General features: G+C 38.2%; 1 protein-coding gene and 2 long non-coding RNA genes across 4 annotated transcripts in view; 1 reads left to right on the top strand and 2 right to left on the bottom strand.

Annotated features, from left to right (window-relative positions):
* Positions 1 to 4,869, bottom strand: part of LOC144631397 (uncharacterized) — a 130,749-nt gene extending 125,880 nt beyond the window's left edge. Inside the window, exon 1 of the long non-coding RNA XR_013566735.1 lies at positions 4,728 to 4,869. This is a non-coding gene — a long non-coding RNA (uncharacterized LOC144631397). The remainder of the gene's footprint in view (positions 1 to 4,727) is intronic.
* On the bottom strand, positions 390 to 2,762 carry LOC144632147 (uncharacterized). 2 transcript variants are annotated; one of them, XR_013566865.1, is made up of 3 exons: positions 2,684 to 2,762; positions 2,417 to 2,504; positions 390 to 1,596 (listed from the first exon to the last, which is right to left on the bottom strand). It is a non-coding gene; the product is annotated as an uncharacterized LOC144632147 (long non-coding RNA). The 2 variants fall into 2 exon arrangements; XR_013566870.1 differs by having other exon boundaries at positions 2,417 to 2,492; positions 2,673 to 2,752.
* On the top strand, positions 2,973 to 20,098 carry LOC144658013 (ubiquitin carboxyl-terminal hydrolase 3-like). Its single transcript, XM_078518372.1, has 16 exons — positions 2,973 to 3,190; positions 3,310 to 3,370; positions 3,530 to 3,613; positions 3,722 to 3,808; positions 4,373 to 4,430; positions 8,248 to 8,336; positions 9,374 to 9,487; positions 10,057 to 10,170; positions 10,729 to 10,870; positions 11,273 to 11,324; positions 16,333 to 16,410; positions 16,916 to 17,034; positions 17,349 to 17,468; positions 17,770 to 17,837; positions 18,052 to 18,092; positions 18,530 to 20,098. Exons 1-16 carry the CDS (start codon positions 3,097 to 3,099, stop codon positions 18,661 to 18,663), a joined length of 1,455 nt encoding a protein of 484 aa, XP_078374498.1. The 5' UTR covers positions 2,973 to 3,096; the 3' UTR covers positions 18,664 to 20,098.
* Positions 20,099 to 20,172: the final 74 nt, after the last annotated feature.

Raw genomic sequence — 20,172 nt, 5'->3', positions numbered from 1 at the left:
AATTTTGGAAGTGGTCGCTTATGAGACATGGCCACATTGAAGTTCAACTGTAACAACAGAACTGCTCAGTACATGGTTAGTAAAAAGTTTGGCAACATAGTCATCTTCATGCTTAGGTAGCACATAAGGGACACGTAAGGTCATAATATAGCCTGCGTAGCAAGCGTTCCCATGCAAGCGAAGCGCTGTGTGTCGCACACGAGCGAAGATTCTGGCGAAGAGCGAAAGATTCCGGCCGCACGCAAATTGGGGCGAGAGCAAAAAAGGGGAAGGGGCCAGAATCTTCGCTTGTGCACGACACACAGCACTTCGCTCGCACAGGAACATAGGCTAGCTGTAATAGGACAGCAGCTAATTACAATAGAAATATTTTAAAACAACCAACCAGGTTGATGGATAAAATCTTTATTGAATGCAAAGTGACAACTGTTCAGTTATATATTATAAAATAGTCTGGATATATTCATATTTATTTCACCCCTGTGGTATAAATCTGCCTCTTTATAAACAACTTTTGATAACTCTTTGATAAATTGACTGAAAAATAATTTTGACATCTCTGGGTGACATATTTACACATCTATCCATTCAGTAATAAAACAAATTTAAAAAAAGACCTCGACAACCCATCAGCGTCTAACAAAACCGTTTGTAAAAGACATTCAATATAAAACTGCTTAGTGTCATATTTACAAAAATTGCAGAACTGTTCATTCATTTTTTCATAAGCACCACATGTAATTAATATGTTCTTGATATAAAATTTATGTGGTGGTTAAAATTTGTTTTTGCGTTGAAATTCTTCAAACCAGTTTGCTCTTTATTTCCATATCTCTTCTTTTCATAAATTCATCTGAAACAATGATTTTGTAATACACAGACAAGTTAAAACAAATGATATTATTTCCCGACGTTTCGGCGACCTCATGTTGCCATTATCAAGGGTTCAAATGTGAAAATTAACTAAATGCGAGTTCAAAGAGTTATAAATAAAAATATTTTATAGCAGAAACGGCTACACAAATACTTTAGCCAGGATTGAATCCATTTGCACGTGCAAACTCTTGAACTAGCATTTAGTTAATTTTCTCATTTGAACCCTTGACATTGGCGTCATGAGGTCATCAAAACATCAGGAAATGACATCGTTTGTTTTTACCTGTCTATGTACTATCTGAAACAAAGTACAAACTCAACAAAAGTGTAGCAATTCTTGTATTTCTACTGGTCCTCTGATTTAGCAGTTGCTGTTGTTTCTGGGAGTAGTAGCATTGTTCCTTCTGTTTGTCCTATTGTTCTCTTGAAAAGGGTGGTGTACTGTGCCATTCTTGTTGTTCTCTCAAAGGGTAGCAAGCCATGCTGAGAATGCTACCTGACCCAAACTCTGACCAATTTCAAATCAAAAACAAATTTGAACCACAGCATTGATTGATCAACATTTCAGCAGAAGAAAGGGCCATTATCTGCTTCCTTTGGTAGAAGTGTTGATCTGCAGCATCATACTGTAGTTGATTTATATTTTTGTTAGTGTGCTTTCTGATCTTTCAACTGTTGCTCTTTGTCTGGTGTGGTGAGAACTTTGAAAACCCAGAAACCCTGAATTAATTGTTAAGGACGTAAACTCTTGTAACTCTGTATTTTCTCTCTGCATTTTTATTTTTCAATTTCCCCTCAATGCAAAACACCAGAAAAATTCCGAATATAAGGCCACGTCAGGAGAGAAAAAAAAATTAAAATCAACCAGCTCAATGGGCCAGTAAATTTCAAATTTTTCTTGCCATCATTCAGAGTCACAAGACTACCAGACGTCTATTTTCACTTGCCCATGAGCAAGTTTTACTTGCCCAGGTAATTGGACCTTGTTTTTTTTTCCTGCCTTGTAAGTCCTGGGATTGTACAGTCGAAGCTCTCGTAAGCGGACACCCTCGGGACGCGAAAAAAGTGTCCGTAACTGGAGCTGGCCGCTTACGAGAATGGTTCTCATAAGCGGCCACTAGAGGTGTATGGGATAGATGGCCGCTTACAGTAGCTTGCCCAGCTAACAATAACCGGACGGACGTGCACAACGACACAAAATAAGCACTGAAATATGGTACTGTAATGACTGTAAAATCATTGTGACGAACGGCGATGTGAAGTTCATTGGTAAAAACAGGATACAGAGGTTGTTAACAGAATTTTCTTAGGGGTGTCCACTTACGGGAGATTAAAAACAAAGAAAAAGTCTAAGTCGTAATCTCTGAAAGTGTCCGCGGCCGCTTACGAGAATGTCCGCTTACGAGAATGTAAAAATACAGAGTTTGTATGGGAGTTAAAACGGGGTTTTAAACAAGGCGGCCGTAGGTAGAGCTGTCCGCTTACGAGAGTGTCCGTTAAGAGAGCTTTGACTGTATCATTCACCGATAAAATAGGATACAAGTGCTGCTACATGCACACACACCATGAAGCAAACTCCATAAACGACAAGAGTTGGGTACTGTTCTTCCATATCACTGTATATGAACCTGCAAATATGAACATTTGTCAAAATTAAAAGCTAAACATGAAGCATTGAAGGTTCTAATTCAGTCCCGCTCCTCAATTTGCAATTACCTGCAGTTACAAATACCAGAATATATTGAATTATGGCTTTGCAAGTTTGACGTACAGAGCAAAACAGAACAAAACACGACGTGGGACTTACTTTTAAGGAGGAAGGGAGAGTGCAGGGTAGATTTTTCCACATAAATTTCGTGAAAACTGCAGGAAATTTATTCGTTTACCGCAAATGTTTTGATAAAGACTGGGAACAAACTGTCAATTCGGGGGCAATACAAGAAGCTATTTCATTGGGTAAATTTTCATGACGTCACTTGTAAACTGCCAGGATATTTCAATCAAATTGATTTGTTGAATTGAATCTCTTGTCATTCGAATAAACGCGAAGAAAGCTTCATTCTGATTGGCTGGGAAATTAGTAACCGTTCACAACCGCGCTCAAAGCCTCACGGCGCATGACGAATGGCTCGCGTTAGCGCCTGGGAGAGGAGGGATCTGTGGAAAATTTGACCGAGTCGTTGTGATTTTCGAGACATTTTCTTCCTCATTTTGTGTTATATGGAGTGCACACACGTGGGGCAAGCCGTGAAAGTCAGTTCACAGCTTATTCAGAAGATACGTCGTGAAAAACCGGCTCAGTGGACTTGCTCAAGTACGCTTTCAGTCGAGAGGGGCGATAAGCTACCCTTTGCCCAATTTCTGGTCTTTTGGTTTCGCCTTTACCGGTGTTTCTAACATGATAAAAATCCTCACTGAATTTCTCTGCTTTAGCTTGTAGATCAACGAAAAGCCCATGGATTTGTCTACGATGTGGATCCATCAATTGCGGAAGGTACTTCGCCAAATGAGTATCACCATATTTTCTGAATTGTTGTTCTGGGGGGTGTCGAGACGTAGGAATGCCGCGTTGTTTGGCTCTTCCATCAATCGTGTTTTTAATTATTCACTTGTGGAGTACCGTTTAATTAATCCAGCTATCGTTTCATCCCAGGTACGTGAATGGTCATGCCAAGGCACACCACGAGGACAATCAGCAGCATTCTGTGTGTCTGGATGCAAGTTTGACGGCCTTTTGGTGAGCACTTCATAGCGGGAAGTTAAGTGATGTCATTATAGACGTCGCTTCCGTTTGCTAGCAACGTGTTTTCGTTTTCCTGTAATTAATATCGTTATTTTTCCACAGCTACGCTTGTGATGAATTTGTTATTAACGACACAAAATCGGGAGATATACAGAGAGTACGAGAAATCATGTTGGAAAGGGAAAATAGGTGAGAATTTCGCGTAAATGCTCACCCAGGAAACCGGGTGATGACATTTTGAAGCGTTCTTGGCAAATAAATCTTCGCAGATTTATGATCAAATCATTATTTGTAAAGAAAAAATTTTCTTTTTTACCCATCGACCACAGTTTTTGGTTCTAATGGTTTTGTTTGGTTTATAAACTGCAACAATTTCGTTTGCAGATTGTGTTATTTATTTCCGACTGCCGCCATGTTGTTTTGAGACCATGATTCACCGCTCCGCACGTGTTGTATGTGACGTAATGTTTTGATCGGTTAATCCCTGGAGGGTTAAAAAATGCGGGTTCTAATTTTATTCTTCTGCCCAATGCTGATCAATTTTTTTTGAAAATGGAAATTATCAGAGACTACACACATATCAATTTGGTATCAATGGTTTTAATTACATTTAGAGCATCCTTGAATTTCTCATAAGGAATGGCTTTTATTTTAACCTTTGACCTTTATTGAAGTAATTGCCAATTCAGTGGCAGATGGGTGGTCAAGGGATAATGAAACATATAATTTACAGAGAGCTAATTTTTTAAATAGGAAACGTCATTTACAAGATTCCTCTCCAGAAAGACAGAAGAAAGCTTCAAAAGCAAATGTAAGTTGAAAAGAAAGATAAAGTTCTTGGGTCAATTTTACAGAGCTATCCAAAATTTTTAGTGATAATGGGTTATTCCAGAAAAAATACACACCTCCCCGACGGATGGCAAACTGGAAATTCTCGCGGGAGGGGGGGTTAATGGCTCGGGAAATCCGGGCGGGAGGGGGGGTCTGAACCTAAAAATTCTTCCTCGGGGGTCACTTTTAACTTTAACTCGATCGATATGTTTTACCACTTAAAAGAAGAAGTTTGCATCGAAAAATCTTGTAGTCTTCCACTTTATGGTGTTCCTACCTCATATGCTTCAAGTTTACCTTCATAGGTCCTTTTATTTATGAAGAACCAGCGCGATAAATGGATAACAACAACTTTACGATCGGAAAAAAACACTTTCGACCGAGCATGCAACGCCTGGAACATTTTTACGGTACCCAGGCCACCCGCGCCCGTGCTTTGCAACATCCTCAAAAATGCGAAGAAAAGACGATCGGTCCGGCTGCACTTTTCTGTTTTTTTTTAGCCAACCCGAGAACACCTTTTGCTGGCTAGAGCTAACATGTGTATACACAATTTGTGTATTATTTGGCTACTTCCAAGTTGAAGTTGAAGTTGAATTAATCCATGTCTTACGATCGATGTCATCGATATGTTAACAAGTTTATGAAAGCAAGAACCGTGGACATTACGCATGAAAACTTAAATTTTTGAAAGAAAGGCAAGAGCTCCAGTTGACCTACACACCCATATAGGTAACAAAATTTAAAATTATTGTAGTTCAAAAGGCTTTATTGCTAAGCTTAAGAAGTGTCACACTAGCGAGAACTCGATCTTGTAAACATGAACTCGATCTTGTAAACACGCGCCAATTTAGGCTGCCTTGTCACCGACAACTAAATAAAATTATAGTTTTTCTTTATTAGCGCATTAAGGACTTTTTTCACTGTGTTTTTTCTTACATTTACATAATTTTTAAGACTAACATATTTCTTATCTTGTACATTTGTTGTTTGACGAAAAAAACAAGTGGCATTTTAGAAGAGAGTGTGCCGGAGGTCACACAAACACACGTGCGATCGTTGAAATTTGACCAGCAAAATTCGCAACATTAGCCCAGTTTTAAAAATTATAATAAACAGGGATCTTTTGGAAGAAAGGTTGCGTCGTTTGTATTGCCTGTTGTGTCCAGTTAGGGCCTTTAAAAAAAATGGAAATCCGGGCGGGAGGGGAGGTTCTTGAGCTTGGAAATCCGGGCGGGAGGGGGGGTCTAGCGATCTGGGAAATCCGGGCGGAAGGGGGGGGGGGGGGGCAAAAAATGTTGCCATCCGTCGGGGGGTGTGGATTTTTTCTGGAATAACCCAATGCGAACTCTGGAATTCAATCCTCAAACAACGGTTTACGCTTTTTGCTGCTGTCAATCATCTTATCGGACCTCTCAGGAAACAGAAGTTTACTTCAACCAGGTCAAAAGGTCATGTCTCTCAATTGTGATTGGTAGGTTTTGATCCATATTGTTTGTTTCTGTTTTTCATGGTTCATTGGCTGTTGGAATAATAATTATTATGATTGATGGCAGCACAAAATGTAATCATTAGTTGGAGTTTTGAATTTCAGAGATTGCATTTCACTGAAAACCACAATAAGATGAGGCCCTCAAGGCTGCTGCCTAAGGAAATTTTTAAGGAGCCCTTTGGGCTCCTAACATCAATATTTAGGAGCCCGAGCCATTATGTTAGGAGCCCAGCTTAAAAGTTGCCGAAGACAAATCTGGAGTGGGGGGGGGGTGGGGGTGGGGGTTACTCAGGCAAATATGTGGTCAATAATGTGGTCTTGGAGAGGAGCCCAGGGAGTCAACCTTCCCCCAACATTATTGCTATAATATACATGTACCCGAATGTGGACTATATGGGGAGGCTTTGCCCAACAGGGATACCTTTCTCAGGCTGTAGGTATATAACAGGATAGGGATTTTACGAGTTGGAACATACAAAAGGGGGGGGAGGGAAACTGGTTTTTAATTAAGTGAAAAATAAGAAAAAAGATGTAAGGTAGTATTTCTTCTGTTGGTATGTGAAAGGGGTGCCATCTTCATTAGGGGGTATATGGTTTCTAAAAGGTTAAGGGTCACTTTCACATACCCCAAAAATGGCAACCTCGTTCATGAGATCCTGGGAAAGATGTTGCAGAAATGGTTCATGAAAGGGTAAGGGTACCCTCCCCATAAAACGTTTTTTTTTTACTCTGCAACAACCTCAGAGACCCAGAGGTAAGAAGTTGGATAAGTCATCAATATCAGCAATATCTTTCCCCCCTGTGGGTTAAATCACTAGCTGGGCTGGGAGAAATAAACCAACAATGAAAACTGACATGCATTTAGTTGAGAGCGTGAAGGGTTAATTCATTTGTTAAGCCAGTGCCAGAATGAATGCATTTCATGTACTTTCATATGTTTTTCACTTAGAAAATCAATGTACATGAAACAGAAAAATCCAGTTCAATTAATATTTTAGTAATCAAGGTTAAAAAAGAAGCAATAATTAAGCAGGTCTATTTTTCCTAAGTTTAGAAAAAGGTAACGAGAAGTCAAAAACACCTGTGTAAACACTTTAATTAATTTTTGATCTTATCTTTGTTACATGATAACCAGTTGACAAAAATAGAACAGAAAAATCAAGTTGTGAAAACACTTCAAATTACTAATCTTATCAAATAAGTTGTTTGTAAAATAAATGTAGTAACAAAAGCAATATATTTTAATCAAACTGAATATCTAAGCAGGCAAAAAGGACTGAGGTTTCTAGCACAAAAATTTGCTAGTCACGGATCAATGCCCGAGAATGCTCAGGACTGCTTATAAACGTGAAAACATGAAACAGTTCGTTGAAATTAACAACCTAAGTCCACAAAAAATCGGCAGCAGATATGAAATGTCACATGAAAAGAAAGAGGCATACATTTTACGTCCTACTAAAGTTAGGCGTTCAATGCTTCATAGATTAAGCTGAATTACATGTTAAACGCGCCACGTAAGTTTGTTCGAAGTTTGTGTACACATCACGATATTTGGCACGTTGTTTTACGTAAGTTTAAGCCTGTCGGAAAGGTTTTTGTATCAAGCTTTTGCAGATTAAAATTATTTCAGACCTGATCCATGACTGCAGTAGCAAACAGATTGATTTCACTTTTGTATCCGTAAATATTTCTTCAGATTCACTTCGAAAATTCTCCGAAACGTCGACGAAGCAAATGAAACGTAATCCAGAACATAACACATTCCATATTTGGCAGTTAGGCCCAGTCCTAAACACTTGAAAACGAATGGTTTTCGAAGTTGCTGAATTTTGCAAAGACACGTTACGTGCTTAATACGCCAAATGCAAACAATTTCAGCGTTTCCGTTTTAAAATGAAGCAGTTGTTGTTCTTAATGGGATTTTTTATGCCAATGAAACAAGGTTACAAGAAAATTGAAGTCAAAAGATGGGAGTGGAAGATCAATGTTTAGGCGCCCATGCGGGCTCCTTGAACAAAAATTTAGTCACCCGCGCTCGTAACTTAGGCGCCTCTGGCGACCGGGCGCCCGTTAGGCAGCAGCCTTGGCCCTGAATCTGAAATTTCCACAACATGTATATTAAGGATACTTGTTGAAAGATTTTATTGATCAAACTTTAGAATTAGAAGATGGGCTGGGAAAAAAAGCTGTAATATTTTCAGCCTTGTCTGTATTTGTCCTGTAGACAAATGTACGTATAATACCCCTCAAGCTGTGTTAATCAAGATCATTGATGATTGATCATTTATTGCATTTTAATTTCCAGCAAGAAAATCTAGGTCAGGTGAAATACTTGCCAGGTCTTCGAAACCTTGGAAACACATGCTTTATGAATGCAGTATTACAGTCTTTGAGGTGAGTGTTTTGTACATCTTTTTTTTCTTTTAAATTTTTTATTATATTCCTTTCTGATTATTAGGTCACTGACAGGACTTGAAAAATACTTGAATTGCAGCTTGCACTTTGGGCCTGGCCAGAACAGTTGCATGCTTGTCTTTGTTTACTCTTTTTATGATATAGTCAGCAGATAACTTCCCTGGGCCTATTAACTTGCCCAGCAAAATAATCTTCTTGTCCTGGATAACAGGACAGGACTTTTCTTGAGCCCTGACATGAAATCAGCAACAATTTTTTTTCGGCATGATTGATGCTGTTTGTGGGAAAAATTATAGACAAATGTATGGGAAATTAAAAATGTAGCTGAACGCTTTCTAGCCAAGCTACATCCTTCAAACTCAGCAAATAAAAACTTTTGCCTAGTATCTTAACTTAACAATTCATAAGTTGTCCAGAATTCAATTTTTGTAAAAGATATTTGCCGTTGAATTTCCATACAAACACTGTAATTTCTACATGCTTTGCCTACTCGTCAAGATGGCATTGAAAACCGTGATAAGGTCTATGGTTCTGACTTTCAAGTCTGTGCATTAAAACCCAGTGTGTGACTCCCCATGTGAAAACTATCGAGCAACAATTTCATGTGATGGCATTTTGTTTTTCTTGACAAAATGCCCAGATGCCAGTATGTTTTGTACTCCTGCTAAAAATATCAGTCAAACTTTGGATAGTTTCTTGTTTGGTTGGTTAAAAAAACAGCTTTCACTATGTGAAGCTGATGTGGAGTAAAGTAAAACCATAAAATATTATTTGTACAGGGCTTGTAAATGTTAAGTTTTGAATTAACTAACATTGGATAGCCATGGGCAGTGAGATGTCACTTCTGATACACCCTGCAAGCATAGAGGAAACTGATGTATCAGGTTTCAATTTGTTTCCATGCTGGTTTTTGAGCCCTGAGGCATTGTAATTTAGCACTAAATCTAGTCATGACATTATTTTGTTTTAGTGACTGTAGAATGTATGTTGACTTGTTCTTATTTTGTTATCAACAGTAACATTCAGTCATTCAGCTGTTATTTCAAGGACCTTCCCGCTTTTGAGCTGAGAACAGATAATTCATGTGGAAAACAACCTTACTTCACTAGGAGTAGAAAAACAGATGAAGGGTAAGGGAAACTGTCATGTTTTTTACTTGGTGACAATCTCCATGTAAAAAACACTGTCATTATGAAAGTGACAGAATTTTACTTTTTAGTATTCTACAAATATTTGAAAGAAAGTTATCGTGTAACATGAGTCTGAAACATACTTTATTTTTGCACACCACAAAATGAGATACAAAATGCAATATTATTCTTGCAAGCCAAAGAAAACACAGTGGGAACACAATATCTTTACTCCAGAGGGGAAATGAATCTTGGTTTAAGAAATCGGGAGTTAAATTACAGTGTTCACCTGCGTGAAGAAAATCTAAGGGAAACTACTTTTGGTTTGATATATTGGGAGGTTTGCAGAATTGTGGGTTCCAGAAATCTGGGTTCTACAGGAGTTGAGTGTTACAAAAGAACAAAATACAATTTAACAAAAGTCAGGCTTGATCTCACATCTGTTGTACTAACTATTTTGCCATTCCACTCATCCAAAGCTTTTGCTCTGAATTTAAACTGCATGGATTTTGAAAAAATAAAGTTTAAAATAATTATTTAGTAAATTGTATCTTTGTTGATACCTGTAGATCTGTAGTGGAAGAGCTTCGTAAAGTATTGTGTGCTCTATGGCATGGCGCAGGTGTCACCCACTCTCCTGACGCACTGTTCTCTGTTGTGTGGAAAGTAGTGCCAAGATTCAGGTAAGTTACATGTGTCTACATCTCCCCTTTATTGCAAGCCTGGCACCTGAATTTGTGCTGGAAATACACATAACAATACCTGTAGAGCTCTAACAGGTGCTAAAAGCCCTGTCTAGACCATGAGCAATTTGTTTTTTGCAATAGCATTTGATTTAACTGATGAATTAGATGGAAAATTCAGTGCAAATATTCCATGAATGACAGAGCATTTACTATCGGCTATTTTGAACTCCGCTAATTTGAACTATTTTTTGTTTCCCCTGATGTTTTGAAATAACGGGGTTTAACTGCATTTACAACAAAAACGATTTCCAAACATTGCATTGAAATAAATTTCGGGTGGTATCATTTTCATGATCTATTCTTTCGAACAATATTTGCACAAGAAGTTATTGAAAAATTGAAGTTAAATCAACATTTTAGCACCAATCCCCATAGCGTAATAAGTGATCAGATATGCAGGTAAAACATGCAATGCTATCTGCCTAGCTTTTTATGTGTTTCATTTTCAAGGTATTTCAGTCAGATCTAAACTGTTGAAAATTTTTCTCATTGCAGAGGCTATCAACAGCAAGATGCTCATGAATTCATGCACTACCTGCTGGACAGAGTGCACACAGAACTTCTTCTGTCTCCTAAATATTTTGGATCAACAGAGACCATCATAACTGGGATATTTGGTGGCCTTTTACATAGCGAGGTATGTGGGTTTGTACTAGTTAGGTAAATGGTAAAGTCTGTTCTGGCCAAAATGTCCCATCTTGCTGGAGCTTATCCCAGTTTCTGTAGCATTAAGCAACAAGGAGTATTTCTACTCCCCCCAGGTTGGGATGCTAGTCCATCACAGGGCTACCCACAACCTGACATAAAATTTGACATTACCCATTTATGTACCTGCGTTGAGAGAGTAAAGAATCTTGCCCAAGAACACATTGTAGTGACCCCACCAGGGCTCAAACCCAGATTGCATGATCCAGAGTCAAGCTTGTAACCATTAGGCCACTGCACCTCGCACCACAACAATTAGGTGCAGCTCTAATGCAGTGAAAGGAAATGTTGATCGTGTTATATGCAATAATTATTTCTCTGAATTTTGTTACAGGTCGAATGTTTAGTATGTGGAACAGAGTCAAAGAAGTATGATCCATTTCTAGGTGAGTGGCTTTAAGAGAAGAGGAACATGATGCAGGGATAAATCCCTTGACAGTGTTCTCCCCAGGATTTTGGGAAGGCCAGGCGGTATTCTGACTGTGATTTTTAAATGCCGTCAAAACCTGATTTGCGGAACTTGTTCCCCCACGTTACTATCACTTTTCTGTCTTTTTTCCAGAGTAAAATTTACTAATTTTAGTTTTTTTTCTGAGCAACCCAAGTCTGCTGAGTTCACCGATCTTTATACGAGCACGAGAACTTTGTTTAGTACTCCATTTACGACACCTTGAAGTGCTGTTGTGTTTCTGTAGCAATTTGATAAAGCTAAGGTAGCTTCTGCTCAACAAAACAAATGCATCACACTCACAGATTTAAACACATTAATGCAAGAGTAAATGACTTTTATAATGATATTAAAGGTGCAAAAACACAGTAAAAACATAGGCACGCTAAGCGTGCAGGAGTTATTTTTTCAATTTATGGGGTGGCTTGGGGTGAAACTGGGTGATTGTCCTGTTGGGATGGTTTATGCCATGGGTTGAGCCATTTGTGTATGGCGGCCCACGGAGTCACTTTTTTGCACAAAATTTGCTTGCAAACAAAATAACTTTTACGTGCATTTTGATACATCAGAACTGTTTTATTCAATACGTAAATTTTCGTCATTTAATTGAAAAACAAAAACTAATTCAATTATCAAAATGTCACAAAATGGCACGTTCTTATTCTGTTTAAGCGGTTATTTTGTTGCTAGCTTTGTAGCAACCGTAACGTGTTACTTTTGTTTGTTACGGAATATTTTTGGATTTTTGCCAAACACTGAAACATGATATTGTTGTTTTTCTCACTTTTGTAACATGAGACCTTTGTTTTTTAAAAACGAACGTAACACGATACCCTTGTTTTTCTCGAAAAAGCCACGTTTCCATACAGACATTGAACGAAAAGTACTATAATAAACGAAGTAATAAACGCATCAAATCAAAAACCACTTTCTTCGGGAAAGTTCTTTAAAGCGCAGTATACCTGGAGTCTTTGTTTCCTGTCAGAACTGTTCAACAAAGATTTTCGTTCATTCACAACCTAAATTCTATTCAACAAACAAGAACTAATTGAGATATCAAATTGTCACGGAATGGCACGCTCTTATTCTGTTTTTGCTATCGATCGTAGTTGCTTTTAACAGCAAAGTTAATACTTGTACCGGTTCATTAAATATTTGAACGAGATGTTTTACAGTTGATTTCAGTTTACTTTGGCCGCCCGCTTTGCGAAGTTTGTTGGGAAATTGGAAACTTTGTTATGAAGTTGCCAATTACGTTGCGAGTTTGCGAATCAAATTGCGAACTTCGATAAGTTCCCAACTGGGGCCCGACTGAACTGTCGAAGTTTTGGTAGTTGAGGAGAAACAAGACATGTTGCTCGAAAGTCATGGCGATTTCTGAACTCGAAGATTTTAGAGCTTGTCAAGGAAAGTTGAAGTAGCTTGAAGTGCAAGACAACGTTTCGCATCAGCGATCACGTAAGTGATTTGCCGATAAATAAATTTTATGCAGGTAGAAATTTGGTCAAATTTTAACTTTTTTGTATGAAAACACATATTTAACGATTTCTGTGAGGCATAATCTTCACTGTCTTCAATTTCAAGTCTTCTGCGTTTGTAAACCGGATGAAACTGGATGGTTTACCCATATGTAAAATTGATTTTAATCGAAGCCGACGCGACGTGACGCGACAGACTAATTTGTTCGAGACAACATGTTTACGGCTCGCTGAACATAAAAGTTTTTTATTTTTATGGCATTTGTTTCCAACAGTTTAGCGTATCAAAGCCGTTTTTGATAACATAATTATAGAAGGTTTTATTAATTTCGGACCTAAGTTTGGAACTTTGTATTGAAGCTCACAATTTGATTCACAAACTCGCAACCTATTTGGCAACTTCATAACAAACTTTCCAATTTCCCAACGAACTTCGCAAAGCGGACGGAAAAAGTAATGACAACATTATTCTTCAAATCTGCTTTGTGCAAATGTTATATGTTATTTTTACCACGGTCAGGAAAGCTAGCCTCTCCAAACGTAGGCTCCAATAAGACCAATAACAAGTTAGTGTTGGGCCTTTTGCTCACGGCGTGTGCATTGTAAGCAGGCGAGCGTTACGAAAAAAGTTTTTAATCCAGCAGGGTTAAATCACAACTCACCGATTCCGCCTCCTTCTAATCTAAAAACTTCGAACGAAATTGCTGACTACAACTGTGTCAGATTGCTTCCCCTTTATAAACTACAATTTGATTGGTTCCGATAGTACCTGAAATCTGATTGGTGTGACAAACACACATACTTCACTGACTGATTACAGGGCTAGGGAACATCACGCCGACTAAAGAGCTATTTTTAAAAAAATAACTCAAAAAGTGATTTCGTCTTTGCTTATGGATAGGAATTCCCGTTCCAGATCTCAAACAGTAGGGTTATGTTGTGTTACATCTTCAATTTTTAAGCCAGGCGGCAACGATTTTCCTGTGAATCAAGCTAGGCAGCCCGCCAGGCCTTAAATACATGGGGAGAACACTGCTTGAGGAGTACACTGTACAAGTCGAGATTGATGCTGAAATTGGTCACATAATTTAGGGAATAATCACATTGTTATTAAAATAGTGAATAACCTTTATATACTGCCTGGTATTAAATTGTTTGTGTAGTGGAAACCATGGGTGCTTTTTGCTAAACCAAAAATCCTGGAATGTTGGCTGAAAATTGAATGAAACTATCTTGGTTTAGCCATAAAAAACTGACTTTAAAGGTGATCCTGTTTAATCTATTAGACTAGTTGGTCCAAAATTTAGCATTTCGTTTTGACAAACCAGTTTGTTGGCCTACTTCTGTTCAGGAGATTTTAACAGTTGCAGAAGGATTTTAAAAGGAATGTACAGTGGTTGGTCACTACACTCTAGCTGGTACATTTTGTATGATTTAATTATTGTAAAAAGTGGTGGTCTGGTTGGTCAGATTAAGTTAAAGTTTATTAGTTGTTATTAGTTAATATGGCTTTTAGGCCAACTTCTGTCTGAATAAACGGAAAGCACCCCATGATGACCTCATAGCAGTAATAAACGGCATGCAGTGCATGCAGAAGCGATGACGTTTCACAAAGGGTCTAACATAATTGAGGACGGGATAAAGACTGTTATCCAATTGCAGTGTACATTTTTTAAACCTAAGAAGCAATGTTCGTGATTGTCTAAATAGCATAGTTAGGATATTATGGAATTCAAATAAATACAGAGTTAACAGTAGGCAGGCCAAGGATGCAAAGTTAATAATACATTTTCTTCGTAGATTTGCTCAATTGAACAACAGTAGATTGCGTTATATTGTAGTGTGTGACTTCCGATAAACGACATACGATACGCGGGAGCTAGCTTTTAAGCTGCGAGAAAGGTCAAACGGTCTCTTGTTCACGACGGCCCTTATAATTATAAATGTAAGAAATTTCTGTCTACTAATTCTAATAGATCCCATCATATGTAATTAGTCTCTTTCGTTTATACATTGTAGTGTTCCATTCTAACTGCACGGGAGTATTTTGCTTTTGTGTTCTATGCGGCGATTTCTTGTTATCAAGTTAAACTTGATTTCTGTTCGACCGAAATAGACAAAAAGACAAAAAGATCGGGTCTGTCTTGCGATGGCAATAAGCGATTTCCTGACGTCATCGCTTAAAAATAATGGAGGTAAAGTTTAGCCCCATACAAGAACTCAAATCACAACCACTCAAACTAAGGGGAGCTAAACATTAACTCAAAAAAACCATCGCTCTCAATGCCTAGAGACTGTAGTAGCCATAAAAATACTTGGATCTTAGACCCTCGCAACCGTGGAATAACGAAACGTTATCCTGCAAGCTAACCGCCACTTCAAACAAGATGACGGTTAGAGACCCACTGATCTGATAAACATTATAGACTACAACATTCTTTTGAAGGCAATTAAGAATCTTTTAACAAACAAGAGCCGATAAATCTAACAAAATATGCCAGAGAGCTAGCAGACACAATGGCGTAAATATCAATGCTGTAACGGCTCCAGAGAGTCAGAGCGAGTGAAATCCTCCGTTAACAGACCGAAGGCTAACTTTTAGCAACCGGCGGGAGTCGTGTTTGGCCTGTCATTTTTAATATTTTCACTAATAAACGTAACCCACGTGACATTAATTCCTGTCGATCGCGCTTTAAATAGTTACACACGATAAATGTTTTTGAACAGACAACAGAGAACGGACGTAGATTTGCTCAATTGAACAACAGTAATATTTTATTTTATTTTACTTTTATTTTTACATTTCCCTTTGTTGCCTCGACAAAGGTTACGTTATATTGTCGCGTTACATCCGATAAATAACATACGATACACGTGAGCAAGCTTAAGGTCAAACGGTCACGTTATCTCGCTCTCAGCGGCCCTTTGTGGTCCTGTTTATCAAAAGAATAAAGAAATTTCTGTCTTCTAAATCTACTTGAACTAATCAAATATAATTAGTCTCTTTCGGTTATACACTGTAGTGTTCGTTTCTAACTGCACGGGAATATTTTTCTTTTGTGTTCTACGCGGCGATTTCTTGTTAAGTTAACTTGATTTCTGTCTGGGGGGTGGGGTACTCCCATCTATGGGCTATAGAGGTATGTGCCGCTCAACAGTGTATGCTTTTTTGCCTCCCTGACTCTGAAACGGGGTATAGAATTCAGCCTTTCTATCTGGAACAGGGTCGATTTTTCCCCAGAATCCTGATTAAGCATGATCAAGCATAGCTACGAAACTCCGTTCCCCGTACAAAATTTTGGGGAGTAACCCCCCGGGATTTTTGTTCGTCGGTGCGAAACAGACAAAAAGAACCGGTCGGTCGATGGCATAAAGCGATGACATTATCACTTACAAGTCATCGCTTAAAAATAGAAGTCTTTCTGATTAAAAAAGTAGTCACTCACTCACTATTGTTTAAATCAACAGATTTATCCCTAGAGATTCCAGCAGAATTTCAAATTAGAAAAACAAAGACAAGTGTTCCACAAGTTTGTAAACTTGAAGGTAAGAATGCAACTTGCCTAGATCTACTAAACACATTATAACACTATGGACAGATTTCCAAATAAAAGTAAGAATCTATCCAAGACATTGTACAAATATCTTTATGCAGTGCTTCTTGTTCACCAGTACGGAAGTTTCCTGCACAAATCTTATAGATTTCACCCATGGAGATTATCATCATTATTATCATCGGTCCCTCAGACACCAAGTGGTGCATCAGGCATCAACAAGCTTCCTCCATTCCTGTCAGTCGTTTTCAAGCCACAAGGCTTGCCCTCAGTTAAGGTTATAACCTAAAGGTCTGCCTCTACAGTCCTCTGCCATGTAGATTTGGGACAAGGTCCTTTCCTTTTATACCCTATGAGTGACTTCAGAGGTTTTAGTGGTTTTGCTGCAGAGCACACGATTAATCAAGGAAGACACCGAAAAGTATATTTTTTACTTCATGGATGGCAACCACCTTTAGTTAACTACATTCAGCTAAACACTCATCTCTTTTTTGCAGATTGCTTGAATCATTTCATATCGTTAGAAGAATTAGCAGATTCTGAACTGTATTTTTGTCCAAACTGTAAAAAGAGACAGAGGTCCACTAAGAAGTTTTGGATCAAGCGGCTACCAAATGTGAGAAAACTTGATTCCTTCTATTTATAACTTGCTGAATATTAATTAAAAAATGTTTTAGGTTTTATATTTACATGGCAGAAAAAATTGGGTACGGCCCACAGGGGCCATAATTGCCTGTGGCGCCACAAAAACTTGTTTGTCTGCAAAAACGATCGGGTCTGGACCGATTTTTTGACAGCTCCATCCCCAAATTTTACTGTCATGTAAACGGCCTTTTAGTCACCCAAAAACTATATTCTAGGTTACCCCTATATCTCACCAACCTGTCCAACATCAGTTACAATCATTACTGTTGGTTTTTTTTCCCACAGGTTTTGTGCTTGCATCTCAAACGTTTCAAATTCCAAGCATTCCATCGGAGTAAAGTTGATACATATGTCCAGTTTCCCATGAGGGGCCTGGATATGAGTCCATACTGTATACAAAGCCAGGTGAGTAATAAATCAAACAAGAGAGACATTGTTTCATCGGGATATTCAATAACTGAGAAGAGAGTTGAAAACAACACGCAGCAAAGTATTTTTCACAAAATTCAAAATGTTTGAATAGCCGATGAAACACTGTCTCTTGTGTTTGATATATCTTCTCAATTGAAACAAAACATATGAGTAAATGGCAAAATAAAATCATAAAAAATCGATAATTAGTATTGAGTTTGAAAAGATTTTGTATAGATAGATAGTGTCTGTTGGTTCACAGTCTCACTGAGTGGCCCTGTTTGCCTTTTTACAGGATGATAACGTGAACCCAAAGGCATTTCTGTTTGATCTGGCGGCTGTTGTGGTTCATCATGGCAGTGGGTAAGAATCATAGTATTTTTTATGTTATGTTTTTCAGGCTTCTCTTTAATTTGCAAATAGAAATGATGTAAAAGGATTGAGAACAGGCTAAAAATTACTTTAGAGGCATCCAGTAGCAGTGCAGTTCAGAAGTTGTTACTGAGGGTACATTAAAACATCGTCATTGCCTTTCTTTATTCTTCTTACTTATATGTTTTTGTGTGTTTCTTTGTAGAGTGAGTGCTGGTCACTACACGACATTTGCTTTTCACGATGGTAAGGGCATTGTTTATTGGTAAAACTTGTTAGTTAAATCATAAGCATTGAAAGAATATATTTCCAGCAGATTCTCTGATTTGCCAGGAGTCCGATTCTACCAAACAGATGTGAGATGAAAGAGTCACATATCCCTTATTCAGGGAACAAACTCGTCGGTATAGAAAGCTGAAGGGTGCAAACCACATGACCCCAAGTGAGGCAAGGGAATACTGGGGGATTTTCTCTCCCACTCTCCCCATTTGCCCTCTTGCTGGCCCATCTTTTCTACCTATCCCCCAGGCGGGCCCACCAGAGAGTTAGAACCTGGTGACAGGTTACATTTAGCTCACTTTTCCCCGCAAGCTCTCATAGCATGATGCTGGGCCGCCTGTGTCTGACCTCACTTCCACATCAGAAGCTGACTCACATGATAATCTTTTTGTTCTTGTTTTCAGGTCTTTGGTACAATTTCAATGACAGCACTGTCACGCAAACAGACGACGGTCATGTGAGCCGAAGCAAGGGATACATCTTCTTTTACACGCGCAGGCATCCCAACATGGCCATCCTTGACAAGATTAGGAAATAACTTTATCTTCATCAAACTATTACTTATTAAATGACATTGCTATTATTTTTTTCTTACATTCTTTTAAGTAAAACTGTTTAACTTTTGTTCTTGAACTTGATGCTAAAGGAAGAAAAAAATAATTCTTTATTTTGAAAGAGTCCGCATTAAGATTCATTCTGAATGCCCTTGATTTACTGGGAAATGATGTGAAACCCTCAGGTTAATGTTACTTACATACTTGACTTTGTCTGGATATTTTAAGGAGAAGATTATAACTGATTACACAATGAGACAATGCTACACAGACAAAGAAACAGTTTGGCGAGGGTACGATCACATTTTTATTCAAATTTAGTTTGAATTGATGAGTAAGCCTTTCTAGATTGTGCTCGTAAGTAAACAAAGACTTTCAGAGGCTTGAGGACTTACGAACACCTTGAAGTGTTGTTTTTTCGCTTGTTGGAAGGTAAAGGTTACCTGAGGTTGCATGTACTACAAAACACTGTTAAAAACCATTATCGAAAATTTCCTGAAACGTGTCGAGCACAGTCTATTGAGGCCTGCCAGTGGGGCAACTGTCTTATAGGAAGAGAGTAGCCCCTGCTGTGTGAAGTACCCTCAACTTGTTTCCTTGTGTTTACAGACCTTTGCAGTAGTAGTCACACCCTCCCTGCCTTCTTTCTTCTTACAACTTTGACCTCTCTAAAAACAGGTGTATCTCTCTAAAGTAGCTGTGTTACAGTCAACTCTCTCTTAACAGACACCTGGTGTTGATCCCGTTCCTGTAATTGTCCAGTCATTCTACTCTAACTAAACTCTCTATGAGACGGACACCTCAAGATGGACAGTTGGAGCCGGTCCCGACGGTGTCCATTTTAGAGAGAGTTGACTGTATAAGGAATTATTAAAAAAAAAATCAATTAATACCTTATACTTGCTTGTATGCCAGCACCTAAGAACAATATAAATGAAATGTGATATTCTTTCTTTTAGTTTATTTTATTTTGCTAAATAGTAAAACAGCATAAAATATTGACTCCTACTAAAAAAACTCCTTTTTCCCAAAATGAATTTTTTTAACGTTTGGTTTTTTTTTCTTATCCGGTCACATCAAGTCTCTGTAAAGGATGTTATATGTTTGACGTAGAGATTTAAATGCAAAAATTCCGATTAATCAAATTCGAGCTTATTTCTCATTCTGGTCTTGTTCAATTTGAGTACGGTATTTTTGTACCTTCCACAGACATATCTGTTGTTTCTGTGGGTTTTTTTCTTTCCTTTTCGTTTCATCGACCTTTTCTGTGCTGCTATTTCTCTAAATAAGAGGAGAAACTCTTATGTTCTGCTGTTATTATTGTATATAGTCAAATCAAAATGTATGAACCACTGTATAGTAAAGCGAGAGGTTTGCCCACATGCTCTGTGTAAATAACAATAAAATGCACTTTTCAAACTTGGTTTATCGAGACGTTCATTTAAGCTATGTTTTTTTTCTAAAAAGATTCAAACTAGCCTGCGAATACAGCC

The sequence above is a fragment of the Oculina patagonica genome, chromosome 1, assembly GCF_052425735.1.
Source record: "Oculina patagonica isolate OP01 chromosome 1, crgOcupat, whole genome shotgun sequence".
Taxonomy (NCBI): domain Eukaryota; kingdom Metazoa; phylum Cnidaria; class Anthozoa; order Scleractinia; family Oculinidae; genus Oculina; species Oculina patagonica.
The sequence above is the reverse complement of the archived record's forward strand: the minus strand, read 5'-3'. Positions and strand labels throughout refer to the sequence as shown.

What these genes read in the sequence shown, in the direction of transcription:
- LOC144658013 (XM_078518372.1), top strand. Translation starts at nt 3,097, where the DNA reads ATGGAGTGCACACACGTGGGGCAAGCCGTGAAAGTCAGTTCACAGCTT. An exon ending in GCAGTATTACAGTCTTTGAG is followed by an intron (nt 8,337 to 9,373) that starts GTGAGTGTTTTG and finishes TGTTATCAACAG; the next exon opens with TAACATTCAGTCATTCAGCT. An exon ending in GTGGTTCATCATGGCAGTGG is followed by an intron (nt 17,838 to 18,051) that starts GTAAGAATCATA and finishes GTTTCTTTGTAG; the next exon opens with AGTGAGTGCTGGTCACTACA.